At 34.7% G+C, this 13,830-nt stretch overlaps 1 protein-coding gene across 1 annotated transcript in view; it reads left to right on the top strand.

The window, feature by feature from the left end:
* Rock2 (Rho associated coiled-coil containing protein kinase 2) overlaps positions 1 to 13,830 on the top strand; it is a 136,431-nt gene that overhangs the window by 89,344 nt on the left and 33,257 nt on the right. The window contains exons 6-11 of the mRNA XM_077791974.1: positions 4,470 to 4,614; positions 7,948 to 8,086; positions 10,556 to 10,647; positions 11,372 to 11,531; positions 12,720 to 12,780; positions 13,588 to 13,599. Of these exons, the coding sequence (XP_077648100.1) occupies positions 4,470 to 4,614; positions 7,948 to 8,086; positions 10,556 to 10,647; positions 11,372 to 11,531; positions 12,720 to 12,780; positions 13,588 to 13,599 (609 nt within the window). The remainder of the gene's footprint in view (positions 1 to 4,469; positions 4,615 to 7,947; positions 8,087 to 10,555; positions 10,648 to 11,371; positions 11,532 to 12,719; positions 12,781 to 13,587; positions 13,600 to 13,830) is intronic.

Below are 13,830 nucleotides of genomic sequence, written 5' to 3'. Positions count from 1 at the left end.
GAAGTGATATTACCATACCAGAGGGCTCATTAATAAAATATTGCCTGATCTCCTTAAAGCTATAAATGTTCATAACCTGTTCCTAGTAGTGCATGACAGATGTTGTCTCTTCATATCCTCAGGAACTTTTCCCATTATTCAGCTAAGGTTACCATTTCCATTGGTATAAAGTAGTGTCTTTTAAAAATTGTGTTTGTTTCTTTTAAAAATTTTATTTATTTTTATGTGGTGTTGAGGATCGAACCCAGTGCCTCACATGCTAGGCAAGTGCTCTACCCCTCAGCCACAGCCCCAGGCCCCTAAATTGTGTTTCTTAACAACTTATGATGACAAACCTCTCTTTATATACTTGTCATTGACTTCTCTTTTGTGAATCACCTGTGTATCTTTTGACTCTTTTAAAACTGACTTCTTGCTGACAGAACCTGTTGTGATCCAGAAAACTTGAGATAATTTATAATCTAGCCTCTAGTTATGTTGGCTTTCTATAAAACATTGTCATGATTAAAGGCAAAAATAAAACACAACTGTGAGATTATAATTTAGGAGGACTAAAGTAAGTTGGTTCTATCACAATTAAGAGTTGGTATTTCTCTGATTTCTGACATAGATAAATAAATAAAGGGTTAATCACCATTTTCTGGATACCATTCTGTTATTCTCTCTCTCAGAGAAAAAAAAAAGAAAAAAACTTACTTAGCGCTTGGGGTGTAGCTCAGTGGTAAAACCCTTGCCTAGAATCCATAAGCTCTTGAGTTTAGCACCCCCGAAGCACTGCAAAACACCACACACACCCACCCACCCACCACCTGGATGTGTGAGAGTCATATTGTATATTGCATGTGGAGGTTTCTAACAGCTGAGAACAATTGTTTTAAATGACTTACATTAATTGGATGTGTTGGTCTCATTCATTGTCTGTCCTCCCTTTCAAAACCTTTACCACCTTTTATGACATATTCTAATGTGTACCATTTGATTAAGTTGCTGTATTTTTTTCTTTTTTAAAGTCTATTAATTGTGTTTATTGATCTCCATATATTGAACCAACCTTGCATCCCTGGAGTAAATCCCACTTGATCGTGGTGCACTATCTTCTTGATATAAATTACTGTATGTTGTAAGAAGCTAATTAATAAATTGTTTATGTCTTAACTCTTCTACAAGTGACATCAATTTTTAAAATATAGGTGTGGCTACTCATGTTTCTGAAAGAAAAAAACTCTTTTTTTTCTGAAAAATGTATATTAAAAAAAAAACCAGAAATTGGAGTAACTGCTGAATTATTGGAGCAGTGCAGGTAGATTATTCAGAAGCCATTCCTCTTTGTAACCAGAGCTCTGATGAAAACAATCGGTGATAACCCAGCAGGGGGACTGGGATAATCCAGGCAGGCAGCTTTGTGTGGCTGTGGGTACTACAGCAGTGGAAGTGGAAGTGGATTCTAAGCCATTTGGACTACTGTGCAAGGCATAACAGGTGTATTTCTCTGAAAAGAATGCAAGTGCTCATTTTTAAAATTTTAAAATTAAAAAAAAAAAGTTAAAACAGACTGAAAAGCCCCTGCCTATTCAACAATTCACCTAAGGCTTTTAATGCTTCTGATGAAGAACTCCACATACAATGTTTCTTTTCCACCTTCATGGGAAGCATTTTGAATGGTTTCTGAGACCAGCTCTTTAATATCTCTGATTGGCCAATTTATGTTTTCATAAACTCTCTTGTTTTATGAAATTTTGTCAGTTATAAACACCAGATATACATAGCAAATAAACATTTAGTCAGATGCATTTAAAATAATTTTGAGGAACCTTCTTGAAAATCTTGCTCTCTAGCTTAAAACCCTTCAGTAGATTTCTGACACCTGCTGGATAAAGTCTCCACTCCATAGCTTGTCTCTGAAACCTCTTATGATGACATGGCCCTGCCTACTTTCACCTTCTTTCTGTATCAGCACAGAGTTCAAGAGTTACCATACAGTTCTTTTTTTTGTGTGTGTGGCATTATTTCCTGATTCCTAGTCTTCATATATGCTGTTTAATAGTCTGCCTGGAAAATTCCTGCTCATACATTGAAACTTGGTTCAGAGTTTGCTACCTTGTAAAGCTTGTTAGGTTGGTTCCACATGTTGGTTTCTTTTTAGAGCATTATCCTTTTCTTTCTGTTCTTTTTGTTTTTGACACTACAAAATATATAAGACTTGACTTACACTTTCTCTGCCTCAGCCCTGGAATCAGCCACTTCTTTATATTCTCATTTCTTTTATTAGAGAAGAGAGTTTTAAGTCAGTTTTTAGGGGCCCACATGCTCATTGCTCCTGGAGTATCATCACTTCTAGGCTGTCAGTACACAAAACTGGTACATAGGTGTTACGTACACTTGATGTGCTAAATCACATTCCCACGTGTGTTTATACTTAATTTTGCAGCTCTGTTTGTGCATAATATATTCATTGTGGTTCATATAGACACCTTTGACTCATGTCCAGTACCATAGGGTTCAGTCTAGTCTTCTTTCTTTTTTGTAATTTCTTAGATATCAAAAAACTGCTGAGCTGGGGGGGTCATGGCTCAGTGGTAGAGGGCTCGACTGGCATAAATGAGGCACTGGGTTTGATCCTTGGCACCACATAAAAATAAAGTAAATGTTCTGTGTTCATCTACAACTAAAGAAAAAATATTAAAAAAAAAAAAAAACTCTGCTGGGTTTTTTGTGGATGTGGCTCAGTGGTTGAGTACCCCTGAGTTCAATCCCCAGTGGCTCACACTTATAATCCCAATAGCTCAGGAGGCTGAGGCAGGTGGATTTTGAATCTAGAGCCGTCTCAGCATCTTAGTGAGGCCCCAGGAAACTCGGTGAGACCCTGTCTCTAAATAAAATACAAAAAAGGTCTGGGGATGTGCCTCAGTGGTTAAGTGCCCGAGTTTAATCCTCGATACCAAAATACAAAAACACCTGGTTCGCATTATCTGTCGTGTATTTTCTTCTACAACCCTAGTATACACCTAAAATTATTTCATAACTGCCAAACCCAACTGTTGTAGCTAACAGATTTGCTAACATTGTTATATATTTCTTTTGTTTTTAGCCTTAGAGTATCCTATTAAAATGATGTTTTCTTTGGGAGGCTGAGACAGGAGGATCATGAGTTCAAAGACAGCCTCAGCAAAAGCAAGGTGCTAAGCAATTCAGTGAGACCTGTCTCTAAATAAAATAAAATAAGATAAAATGGGCTAGGGATGTGGCTCAGTGGTTGAGTGCCCCTGAGTTCAGTCCCCAGTACTACCACCCCTCCCCAGTGATGTTTTCCAGAGTTACTTGGGGCTGCTCTTCCAGTTCCCATACAGTGAAGTTATGTGATTCATTTATAAAACAGGTTCAGTTTTTACAGTTTTGTATGTGAATTTTTCCCTGATTTTAAGAATTAAAGCTGTGTAAGATGTATGCTCAGAGTAGGGTCTCTTGCTCTTTATCCTTATTACCTTATTCCTATTACTCCTTCTTTCTACCCCTTTCCCACATACTCCCTGCAGGTATAAATAAATCTCTTTAGTTTCTGATTTATCCTTCCCATATTTCTTTTAAGCAGAATCTGAGACTTGTCATAAATGTACATTCCATATCCATATAATTTGAGAACTTTTCCCATGTGATAGTTCCTAAATATCTTAAATATCTTTTTTAAATATTTATTTAAAAAACCTTAATGTGTTAGCCAAATATTCTGGAGGTAGAACATTAATTTTCCAAAAGGAGAGTGCTATTTGCATAGTTTACTCAAAAGTGTTTATTCTGCAGGCAGGTAGTCATTGAAACTGTTATTCAACTTTCTTTTCTGACCTTCATCACATGGAATTTTCCATTTAACTGATTTGAACTTTATTGCACTTTATGAACATGCTTTATATAAGGTCATTCTTGTTCTTTTTTAAAATGCTCTTTTTCTGTTCAAGCTATATCTCCATTCCTTTAAACCCTAAATTTTCCATCTGTCGCAGTCTAACTTTATATCATTTTCTTTCTTATATCTTGCCCTTTCTCTCCTGCCTTTGAACCTCTTAGGCTAAATAGGTGTGTGTGTGTGTGTGTGTGTGTGTGTGTGTGTGTGTGTGTACACGCGCGCGCATGTTTAGTAAGAGTTTAGCTCTGAAGTCTCATACTTTAAATTCTAATTTCTGTGAAGCCGTGCAAGTTCAGAGGTTTTCTTTAACCTAATAAGTCCCTATTAGATTTTTCTGCAAAGTATAAACTATAGGATAGTCCTTGGTAAAAATGAATTGTATTGGCTCCCATAATTCAGACATTTTTATGCATTTCATAATACATTTCAGTTCCCTGTACCCAAAGCCATGTTGGCAGTGAAGCTCTGTTAGTGACAGTGTGTAGTCACTCTCTACCTAAGAGTAAACAAATAAGTTTCATTGATATTTCTGTATATTCACAATGGTCTCTTTCTCTGCTGTTTGTAGACAGGCATGGTACATTGTGATACAGCAGTTGGGACACCTGATTATATATCACCCGAGGTTCTGAAATCACAAGGGGGTGATGGTTATTATGGGAGAGAATGTGATTGGTGGTCTGTTGGTGTTTTCCTTTTTGAGATGCTAGTAGGTGAGTAAATATTTTAAGTTGTTCTTTTTTCAAAACTCTTTCGTAACACTTTAGTTCAGTCAAGGATTTGGAAATATAAGGAAGTGGCATGTGTCCTAGGGAAGACTGAAATTTCTGGAAATTTTGATTTAGTAGTAAATAACATGAACCTGGCACAGTGATTAAGTGGAATAAGTAGAGCCTGAAAGGAATTAAAAGTATGTTGTTAGAAAATATTTCTTCAGTAGACCCTTTTGAGTTAAGAAAATGGTAGAGCAAGAACAAGTTTACAAGAACAAGTTTTGGGGGATAATTGTATTTGTTTTCAGTGTTATAAATATAAGATTTTACTGTTTGTTATAACAAACAATAACAGAGAACTAGAAGTAACTTTTTTTCCTGAGGTGCTGGGAATTGAACCCAGGGCCTTGTGCATACTAAGCCAGTCTACCACTGAGCTACAACCCCAGCACTAACAGTACTTATTGGTTTATGTAGTTTTGTTTTGTATTGATTTTGTAAAATGTATTCCTTTTATTTACTACTTGTATTTTTTGATTTGTAATTCAGTGGAATGAAATTTTTTTTGATATTTCAGATTTAGAAAACTCAAGCAAATTCAGTCATTTCTTTTACTTTGACCAAATCAAAATTTGAAAAGCTTAAGTGTTTCAAAACTTTTTTTTATGTGTCATAGACTTCATTTCTAACATTTTCTATTCCTAAGCACTGGGGTCACAAAAATATCTTCTGGATGAGGACAATTATGATTGCTTTACTTGTCTTGGGATGAGGGAAAATATAACTAAGATTTAATTACATTTAGTACTTTTGTAAGTACGATAAGGCTAATAACATTACATGGAGTTTTTTGGATAATCTTATTTGTTATAAATATTTTAAACATAAGGCTGATAGAAATATGTTTTTGGAATTACAGAATTTATTTTCTAGATGAGGACCCTAAAAGAAATTGATAGTATAAGAAATTGATAGTATAAAATCTATAAGAGTATGATTATTGCTTAAAAAAATTAGAAATGTTTAGTAAATCCCAAATTTAAATGAATACTATGGAGCTTTTTTGTGGTATAAATTGCCTTGTTTTAGTGATGATCCAATATATGTGTCATTGATCTTCTTATACTTGGTTTCATATTATAGTATGACCTACTTTGTTTGGGGCCTTTGTTGTTGTAATAAGTCTCTTTTTACATACCATCCGGTACCAGTAGCTGTCTGTTCTCCCACCTCCGGTATGTGATCTGATGAAGCATGAAGATGTATCTTGCAATCTTTTGAAAGTAGAATATATTCTCTTACTTGCTTTGCCTCTTCCAGGGCTTTAGAAAATAGGTACCTTTGAACAAGTAAATTGGCTCATTTGAATAGGCCATTTAGATTTCCACTACTATTTTCAAGACTGAGAACTAAATTAGAGTTTAATGGCAGTGATTTACAGTATTCTGAGCCTACTGCAGTGCTTGCTTATGTTAGTTGGCAGTGATCTTCATTTAGAAGATTCTACCACACTAGAAAAAATTACACTAGAAAATTCTTGAATTCAGTGCTCTCCACCCCAAACCCACCTTTGAATTCAAACAACAATCTGAATATACCTTTTGAAGTTTTGCATTGGCTGACTTAGAGAAGTTGGCCAGCACTCAAGTTACTTGGCCTTTAGACGGATAGGGCAGGGCCTTTACCTGCTGTGGCTTTTGATGGGTAGTGACCAGAACTGTTCCTTTAGGATTTTCTGTCTTTACACTTGCTTCAGGGGCTCTTTATGATAATCAGTAGTTGGCGACAACACTACGTTGGGAGATAATTTCTGTCCCTTTCTAGCTCTAGCTATTTGTCATTTTAGGCAGGTTACATGCAGTCACTCTGCGCCCTGCTCCCTCTTATGTGGAAGAATAGACATGCTCTGACTCTCAGAGCAGCACTGTCCAGTTTGTCATGATAGAGACAATTTACATCTATACCAGCCAGTGTGGTTGCCACTGAACTGTGGCTGATATATGTAACTAGGGGGCTGCATTTTTCATTTTTTTTCAATTTTAGTTTAACTTTAAATTGCCACATATCACTAGTGGCTGCTATATTGTATAACAGCTCTAGAGACCCATCTCAAGATGCCGATCCAGCTCCGGCATCAAAATACTCTGGTCTCATCCCACTTCAAGACCCTTTCTTTTCTTTTTTTTTTTAAGAGTGAGTGAGAGAGGAGAGAGAGAGGAGAGAGAGAGGAGAGAGAGAGAGAGAGAGAGAGAGAGAGAGAGAGAGAGAGAGAGAGAATTTTTAATATATTTATTTTTTAGTTCTCGGCGGACACAACATCTTTGTTGGTATGTGGTGCTGAGGATCGAACCCGGGCCGCACGCATGCCAGGCGAGCGCGCTACCGCTTGAGCCACATCCCCAGCCCCCTTTCTTTTCTTAAGTTAAGAAAAATTCTGACCCTCATTGCTATACAAAATTACATATAAGAGGTTGTGAGGGGAATGGGAAAATAAACAAGGAGAGAAATGAATTACAGTAGATGGGGTAGAGAGAGAAGATGGGAGGGAAGGGGAGGGGGGATAGTAGGGAATAGGAAAGGTAGCAGAATACAACAATTACTAATTGGGCATTATGTGAAATTGTGGATGCGTAACCGACGTGATTCTGCAATCTGCATTTGGGGTAAAATTGGGAGTTCATAACCCACTTCAATCTAATATATGAAATATGATATGTCAAGAGCTTTGTAATGTTGTGAACAACCAATAAAAAAATAAAAAATTAAAAAAATTAAACATTAAAAATTAAAAAAAAAAAAAGAACAAATTCTAGGCAGGCACAATGGCGCACACCTGTAATCCCATCAACTTGGGTGGCCGAGGCAGGAGGGATTGCGGGTTCAAAGTCAACCTCAGCAAAGGTAAGGTGCTAAGCAACTCAGTGAGAGCCTATCTCTAAATAAAATACAAAATAGGGCTGGGGAGTGTCCCCGAGTTCAATGATGCATGAAGATGTATCTTGCAATCTTTTGAAAGTAGAATATATTCTCTTGCTTGCTTTGCCTCTTCTTCTAGGGCTTTAGAAAATAGGTACCTTTGAACAAGTAAATTGAAAAACATAGAAAACACCAAATTTTAGAGCATTGATTTTATTTTGTTTTTAAGGGTAGAAGGATCATCATGAGTCTAGTTAAAATTTAAATGTTTTCTTTGTACATTTCTGTTTTAATTGGGACTCCTGTCTTTGTTTTCCATGCATGTGGCAAATTTAAAGTTAACATTTAAAAATTAGGTGAAAAGTGTTTAATTTGCATCCACTATTACATTCAGCATCTTCTTTCTTGGAATTTTAGGGGACACTCCATTTTATGCAGATTCACTTGTAGGAACTTATAGCAAAATTATGGATCATAAAAATTCACTATGTTTCCCTGAAGATGCAGAAATTTCTAAACATGCGAAGAGTCTCATCTGTGCCTTCTTGACAGATAGGTAATGTACATTGGATTTCTCTGTAGAGAAGCCCCATTACTTTTAAATTTGTAGAAATGAAAGCATGTCTAATTTAGTTACATATGAAAAACATCTCTCTCATTAACCAAATTGCATTTAATTCTGGGTTAGCCTTTTCCTACTGTTTAGCCTTGTGTTAGGTTACCTTTAGCATTTTGGTTGGGCGGCCCAGTTGTAATTTAACCTCAATCCTCATGCCTAAAACCATTAAAAAAAAAACCAAAAAAAAAAAAAAAAACCTAGTAAGCTTTAAACACATTTGAAAGAAATAAAACCTTTGTCTTCTTCCCATTTTACTTTTTTTTTTTTTAAGTTAGAAACAATGTCTTTATTTGTTTTTATTTTTATGTGGTATCGGGGATCAAACCCAGTGCCTCATACATACTAGACAAGAGCATTTAACAATTTATAATCTTAAAAACTGTTTGTGTTTGATACGAGAGTACCTCCTTCCCAACTCTCTTATTCACATTTGAATATGAACAAGTCTGTTCTGAAAATTTTATATTTTTTAAAACAAATAGATGAACAAAGGTGAAAACCTGCTTCAAAAAGAAAAGCTAGCCCAGCAGCAGTGATGTGCCTGAAATCCCAGTGACTCGAGATACTCAAGCAGTAAGATTGCAAGTTCAAGGCCAGCCTCAGCAACTTAATGAGGTCCTAACCAGCTGAGTGAGATCCTGTCTCAAAAATAAAAAGAGTTGGAGATGTGGCTCGGTGGTTAAGTGCCCTTGAGTTAAGTCCCAAGTACCCAAAAAAAAAAAAAAAAAAAAAAAAAACTAGAAAGCTATTTTATTCCTTCATTTTTCTTCTGATGTCCTCTTCTATATTTTATACTTGTGATAGAGGTCATCCTAGCAAAGGAGCTCGCACCCCAGTCCAAACTCATTCATCAGCTTTGTAATCATGGGGAAATTATGTTCTTTCCTTGGGAGATAATTTTGCTCATCAATAAAATGATGGGCTTAGATTAGGTAACTAATATTATCTAGCTTTTCTAGCTCTAATATACAACATGCACACCTTATTGTTTATAAGCTAGTTGCTGTTAGTGCTGCAATGATGATGCTTATACATTCATCATTACACACTTTTTGTGGGATAAAATCTTGAAGGTAGAATCCTGGGATATACATTTTCAAATTGAATGATTTTATAAAACTGACACCACCACCTGCCCCCACCTGAAGCTTTATTGGCACATTTTTTTTAAAAAACAATAACTGTTTTTTCTCATCAAATTTAATGTTGTTGTTATTGTATTGCAGTACTGAGGATTGAACCCAGGGCCTCATACATGCTAGACAAACTTTCTACTACTGGTCTGCATTCCCTTTTTAATTTTGGGACAGCGTCTTGATAAATCGCCCAGGATGGCCTCAAACTTGAGATCCTCCTGCTTCAACAAGTAGTTGTGATTACAAGCATGCATTATCACATCCAGCTAGTATATAATTTTTTTCATCAAATACAATTATAAGTTATTTTATCTTTATTCTTTAGGTAAATAATTTTTGAGTTAGTCATTTGTATAATAAAACTTTAAAACTTGTTGTTTATATGAATAATGAAGAATCAATGCTGATAAACTCAAATAAATTTGTATAATGTTAGATTTGGGGACTCAATAGGGTGGGTGGGGATTGCATTGTAAAGTAGGTACAGCATATATTAATGAATGGATTATGATTTGTAGATTTGCTTTAGCAACTTGTTGGGAGAGGAAACATTCTGAGGATGATAATATGTGAATATTTTGAACTATTTTGAAAATAATATAATGTCATAAGTTTGGCTAAGAGTATGTCCTTTAAAATGCACAATTTTTCTTGTTCATGTTAAACTTAGCTCCAGGAATACACTTAAAGCAAATGCTTTTTATTTCCCATACAGTCTTTTTTTTTTTTTTTTTTTTTTTGGCCTTTTTTTCCTTACTGTCCTTGGGCTCAAATACAGGGCCTTGTGTGTGCTAGAAAAGCCCTCTACTACTGAGCTACATTCCCATCCTATACAGTCTTCATTGAACAGTCAAAAGAATGAAATCCTTAATTATATTTTTCTTATAGAGTGATAATTTAATATAAATGAAGAGATAATTTATCAGAATAAATATGTATAGCCCTAAACGTAATATGTGAATTTTTTTTTAAGTTTGAAACATGTAGGTGAATCTTTCTACTTGACAGTCTCACATATTTCCATTTGACATAAACAACAGAGGGAAGTATAGTTTACTTCCATATTGTTTGCTTTATGTCAAGTCTTTTTAATATATCTAGAGCAATCAATTGCTATAAAATTGAGATTATTTTAGAGAAACACTTAGGCTGAAGCTGTTTTTTAAAAAATCTTATTCATTTTTTATCCTTATTTTGGTTAAACTGTTGAGATGAGTTAATATTTTTTTCATTATTTTATTGTAATACAGTCTTTAACTGCATTGTTTAGGGAGGTACGACTTGGGAGAAATGGGGTAGAAGAAATCAAACAGCATCCTTTCTTTAAGAATGATCAATGGAATTGGGATAACATAAGAGAGAGTAAGTCAATAAATCTAATATTTCCATTCCATTTAAAAATCTCATTAATTAATTCCACTTTTTCCGTAACAGGCATGTTTGATACACTTTATGCTAACTCATTTTTAAATTGAGATTACATTCCAAATTTTTCCTGCGGCAGCATTTATAAATAAATTACTATTTTCTCAATATCTTAGCAAACCAATGTGTACTTATTAGTATATTCCAATTCTTTTATAATAAGTATTATATGTTTCTTAACTTGCCAAGGAAAATTCTTATATGATTTTATTTGGACTAACAAATCAAATAATTATTTATGGAGACTATACTCTGGTAAAGCATAGAATAATAATTTATTTTTACTTTGTCTACCTATGGCATTGATTCATTTTAAGGGTAAGAAATATTTCTATTTAAAGAATGTAGAAAACTGAGGACCTTAAGGAATATATGTGCAGGTTATTACTTACTACTTATAATTTTTTACACCTAGAATAATATCGTATACCTTTCCTTATATAACTGATTAATTGTATTAACTTGTATAACTAATTAATCTATTGCTGGTCTTTAGTAACAAATTATTCACAAAATCTTAATTTTGTGAAATGATAAAATGGAAGATGTGTTGCTAAGATTTTGTGTAAAACATGATTTAATCATATTAATAATATGTCATAAACATAGAGGTGGCTTGTTTCTTACATTTTGCTTATGAATAATTCTTTTCTTTTAATAGCGGCAGCTCCTGTAGTACCTGAACTCAGCAGTGACATAGACAGCAGCAATTTTGATGACATCGAAGATGATAAAGGAGATGTAGAAACCTTCCCAATTCCTAAAGCTTTTGTGGGAAATCAGCTGCCTTTCATAGGATTTACCTACTATAGGGAAAATCTGTATGTGGATTATTAAATGTTATTATTTTCCTAATCTAGCTATAAAGTAACATTTTGAGAACTATATGAGATTAAATGTTAATTTGTTTTAAACTTTCGAGATTTTCCTAAACTCTCAATTATTTTTAATTTTACTATATGATTTTTTAATGTTATACTCATTTACACATTATTGCACAGCACTGTTGTATATGAAGTAAGAACAAATACCAGTTTTTGAAAGGAGTTTGTCATTTCATGAAGGATACAAGAGAATTGTATAGTCATAATGGAGGGTAGAATGTGATGTTGCCATAAGGAAAGATGCCAAGAGAATCTGAGATGGACTGGTTGTGGTGACACACTCCAGTAATCCTGTTGACTGGGGAGGCTAAGGCAGAAGGATCCCAAATTCAAAGCCATCCTCAGCAATTTTAGAAAGTCCCTAAGCAACTTAATCACATTTCTTTTGAGTGGGTTAAGGGGGAAGGTCACGTGAGAACTCAGGGAAAAGGTAGCATTTTAAAAGCTGGTGGGAAAGGGATTTGAGTGGCCAAGATATGGGAAACTTAGGAGAGGATTGTGCCAAGCCAGGTAGCTAAAGAAAGGTTGAGAATGTAAGCATATCTTGAGCAGAGTAGTGTGGTCCAGTGCACCTCATACAGAGGGCGTGTGAGCTGTATTGTGACTGGAGGACTTGTTGCGACCGAGATTTTCTTACCTATAATCTCTGCATAAATCCTGGCCAAAACAAAAATCAGTAATTGTTGACTGCAGTGAGTATTGGATGTAAGATTAGAAAATAAAATTGGCACTTGGGATGAGCAGTGGAGCAGATGATTGTTGTGTGCTCTGCAAAGAGACTTTTGACTGAAGTTGTTTCTTTCTAGAAGATGGAATAGAAGAAAAATTTAATAGTTAAAGAAATTAAAATGAGTTGATTAAGAGGAAAATGGGTTCCATGTAATGACTCCAAGTCCCTATAAAATTAAAGACTTGGTCACCTGAAAAGAAGGAGCGGCAGGAAAGTTTGCATTTTAAATTACTGGGAAAAGTGTTCAGAGACAAAAATATTGCTTTATCTAAAATAAAGTGAAAAGAAAGAGAAATCTTTGTGGTTAATATTTAATTCTGAGAATAACTTAGTTGAATAAGACAAAATGGATTAAAATGAAATGCAAAAGATTTTATTTTTCTCCTCCCTTCTAGGTTATTAAGTGACTCTCCATCTTGTAGAGAAAATGATTTGGTGCAATCAAGGAAAAATGAAGTACGTATACATGTTTACTACTCTAGTTAAGTCACATGTTCAAATATACATATTTTTTTCTCTTTTTTTAATTTGATTTTGGGAGTGGGTGGTACTAGGGCTTGAACTCAGAACCTCACATAAGCTAGACAGATACCCTACCACTGTGCTACATTTCAGTCTGCCCTTTTATTTTGAGACAGTCTTGCTGAGTTCTGAGCCTAGCCTTGAACTTGAATCCTCCTGCCGTGGCCTCCAGAGTAGCTGACATTACAGATATATGCCACCATGCCCAGCACTCCCGTGGCTTTTTAAAAGTTCATTTGATGCTACTTTTTAAATCATGAGATGGTATTCCTTATATAATACAGTTCACCTTAACATTACAGTGGTTATCATTGTTCCACACAGGATGGCTAGTAAAAAGGTGAATTATACATTGGTTTAGGCCTAGTTTTAGTAACAAGTGATAGAATAGGTTTGTAAACAGCTCTGATGCCAGTTAGATAATTTTATGACCTTAGTGCTTAAAAGTGTACAAATATTAATCTATCAGGTATAGAAGAAGGAGGAGAGAGATTCAAATTCTGAATTCCTTTTAGGATTGTGTTTATATAAAAGATTTTCTATCAAATTGTATTTTGTGACTGCTGTAATTTCTAACAGCATACAAAACTATGTCATACATGTACATCCACATACATGTAAATCAAAATCGTTTTCTTCAAATTATGAAAAGTAAAAAGTCAGGTTGGATAATTTGGGTATGACTTTTATTAGGAATTTTATAAAGTATAACACACATTTTATTCTTTTTTCTTTTAATAGGAAAGCCAAGAGGTATGTTGTCAACTACATTGAAAAATGAGCGGAAAAAACGTCACTCTAGCAGTGTTTTAATATAGTCACAGTCCAGCTCCCGTTTGGAGCACTTCATCTACCAAAGAGACGTTTCCAACCTTTTCCCTACCAAGTATTTCTTTTAATATTCGTACTGTGAATCTGTTATTTAAAATATACATCGTGTAATTTTCTGATTACTTATTAAGGGTATGTAACTGGTAGAAAGAA

The sequence above is a fragment of the Urocitellus parryii genome, chromosome 12 (assembly GCF_045843805.1).
Source record: "Urocitellus parryii isolate mUroPar1 chromosome 12, mUroPar1.hap1, whole genome shotgun sequence".
Taxonomy (NCBI): Eukaryota; Metazoa; Chordata; class Mammalia; order Rodentia; family Sciuridae; genus Urocitellus; species Urocitellus parryii.
This window is presented reverse-complemented; position numbering and strand designations above follow the sequence as displayed.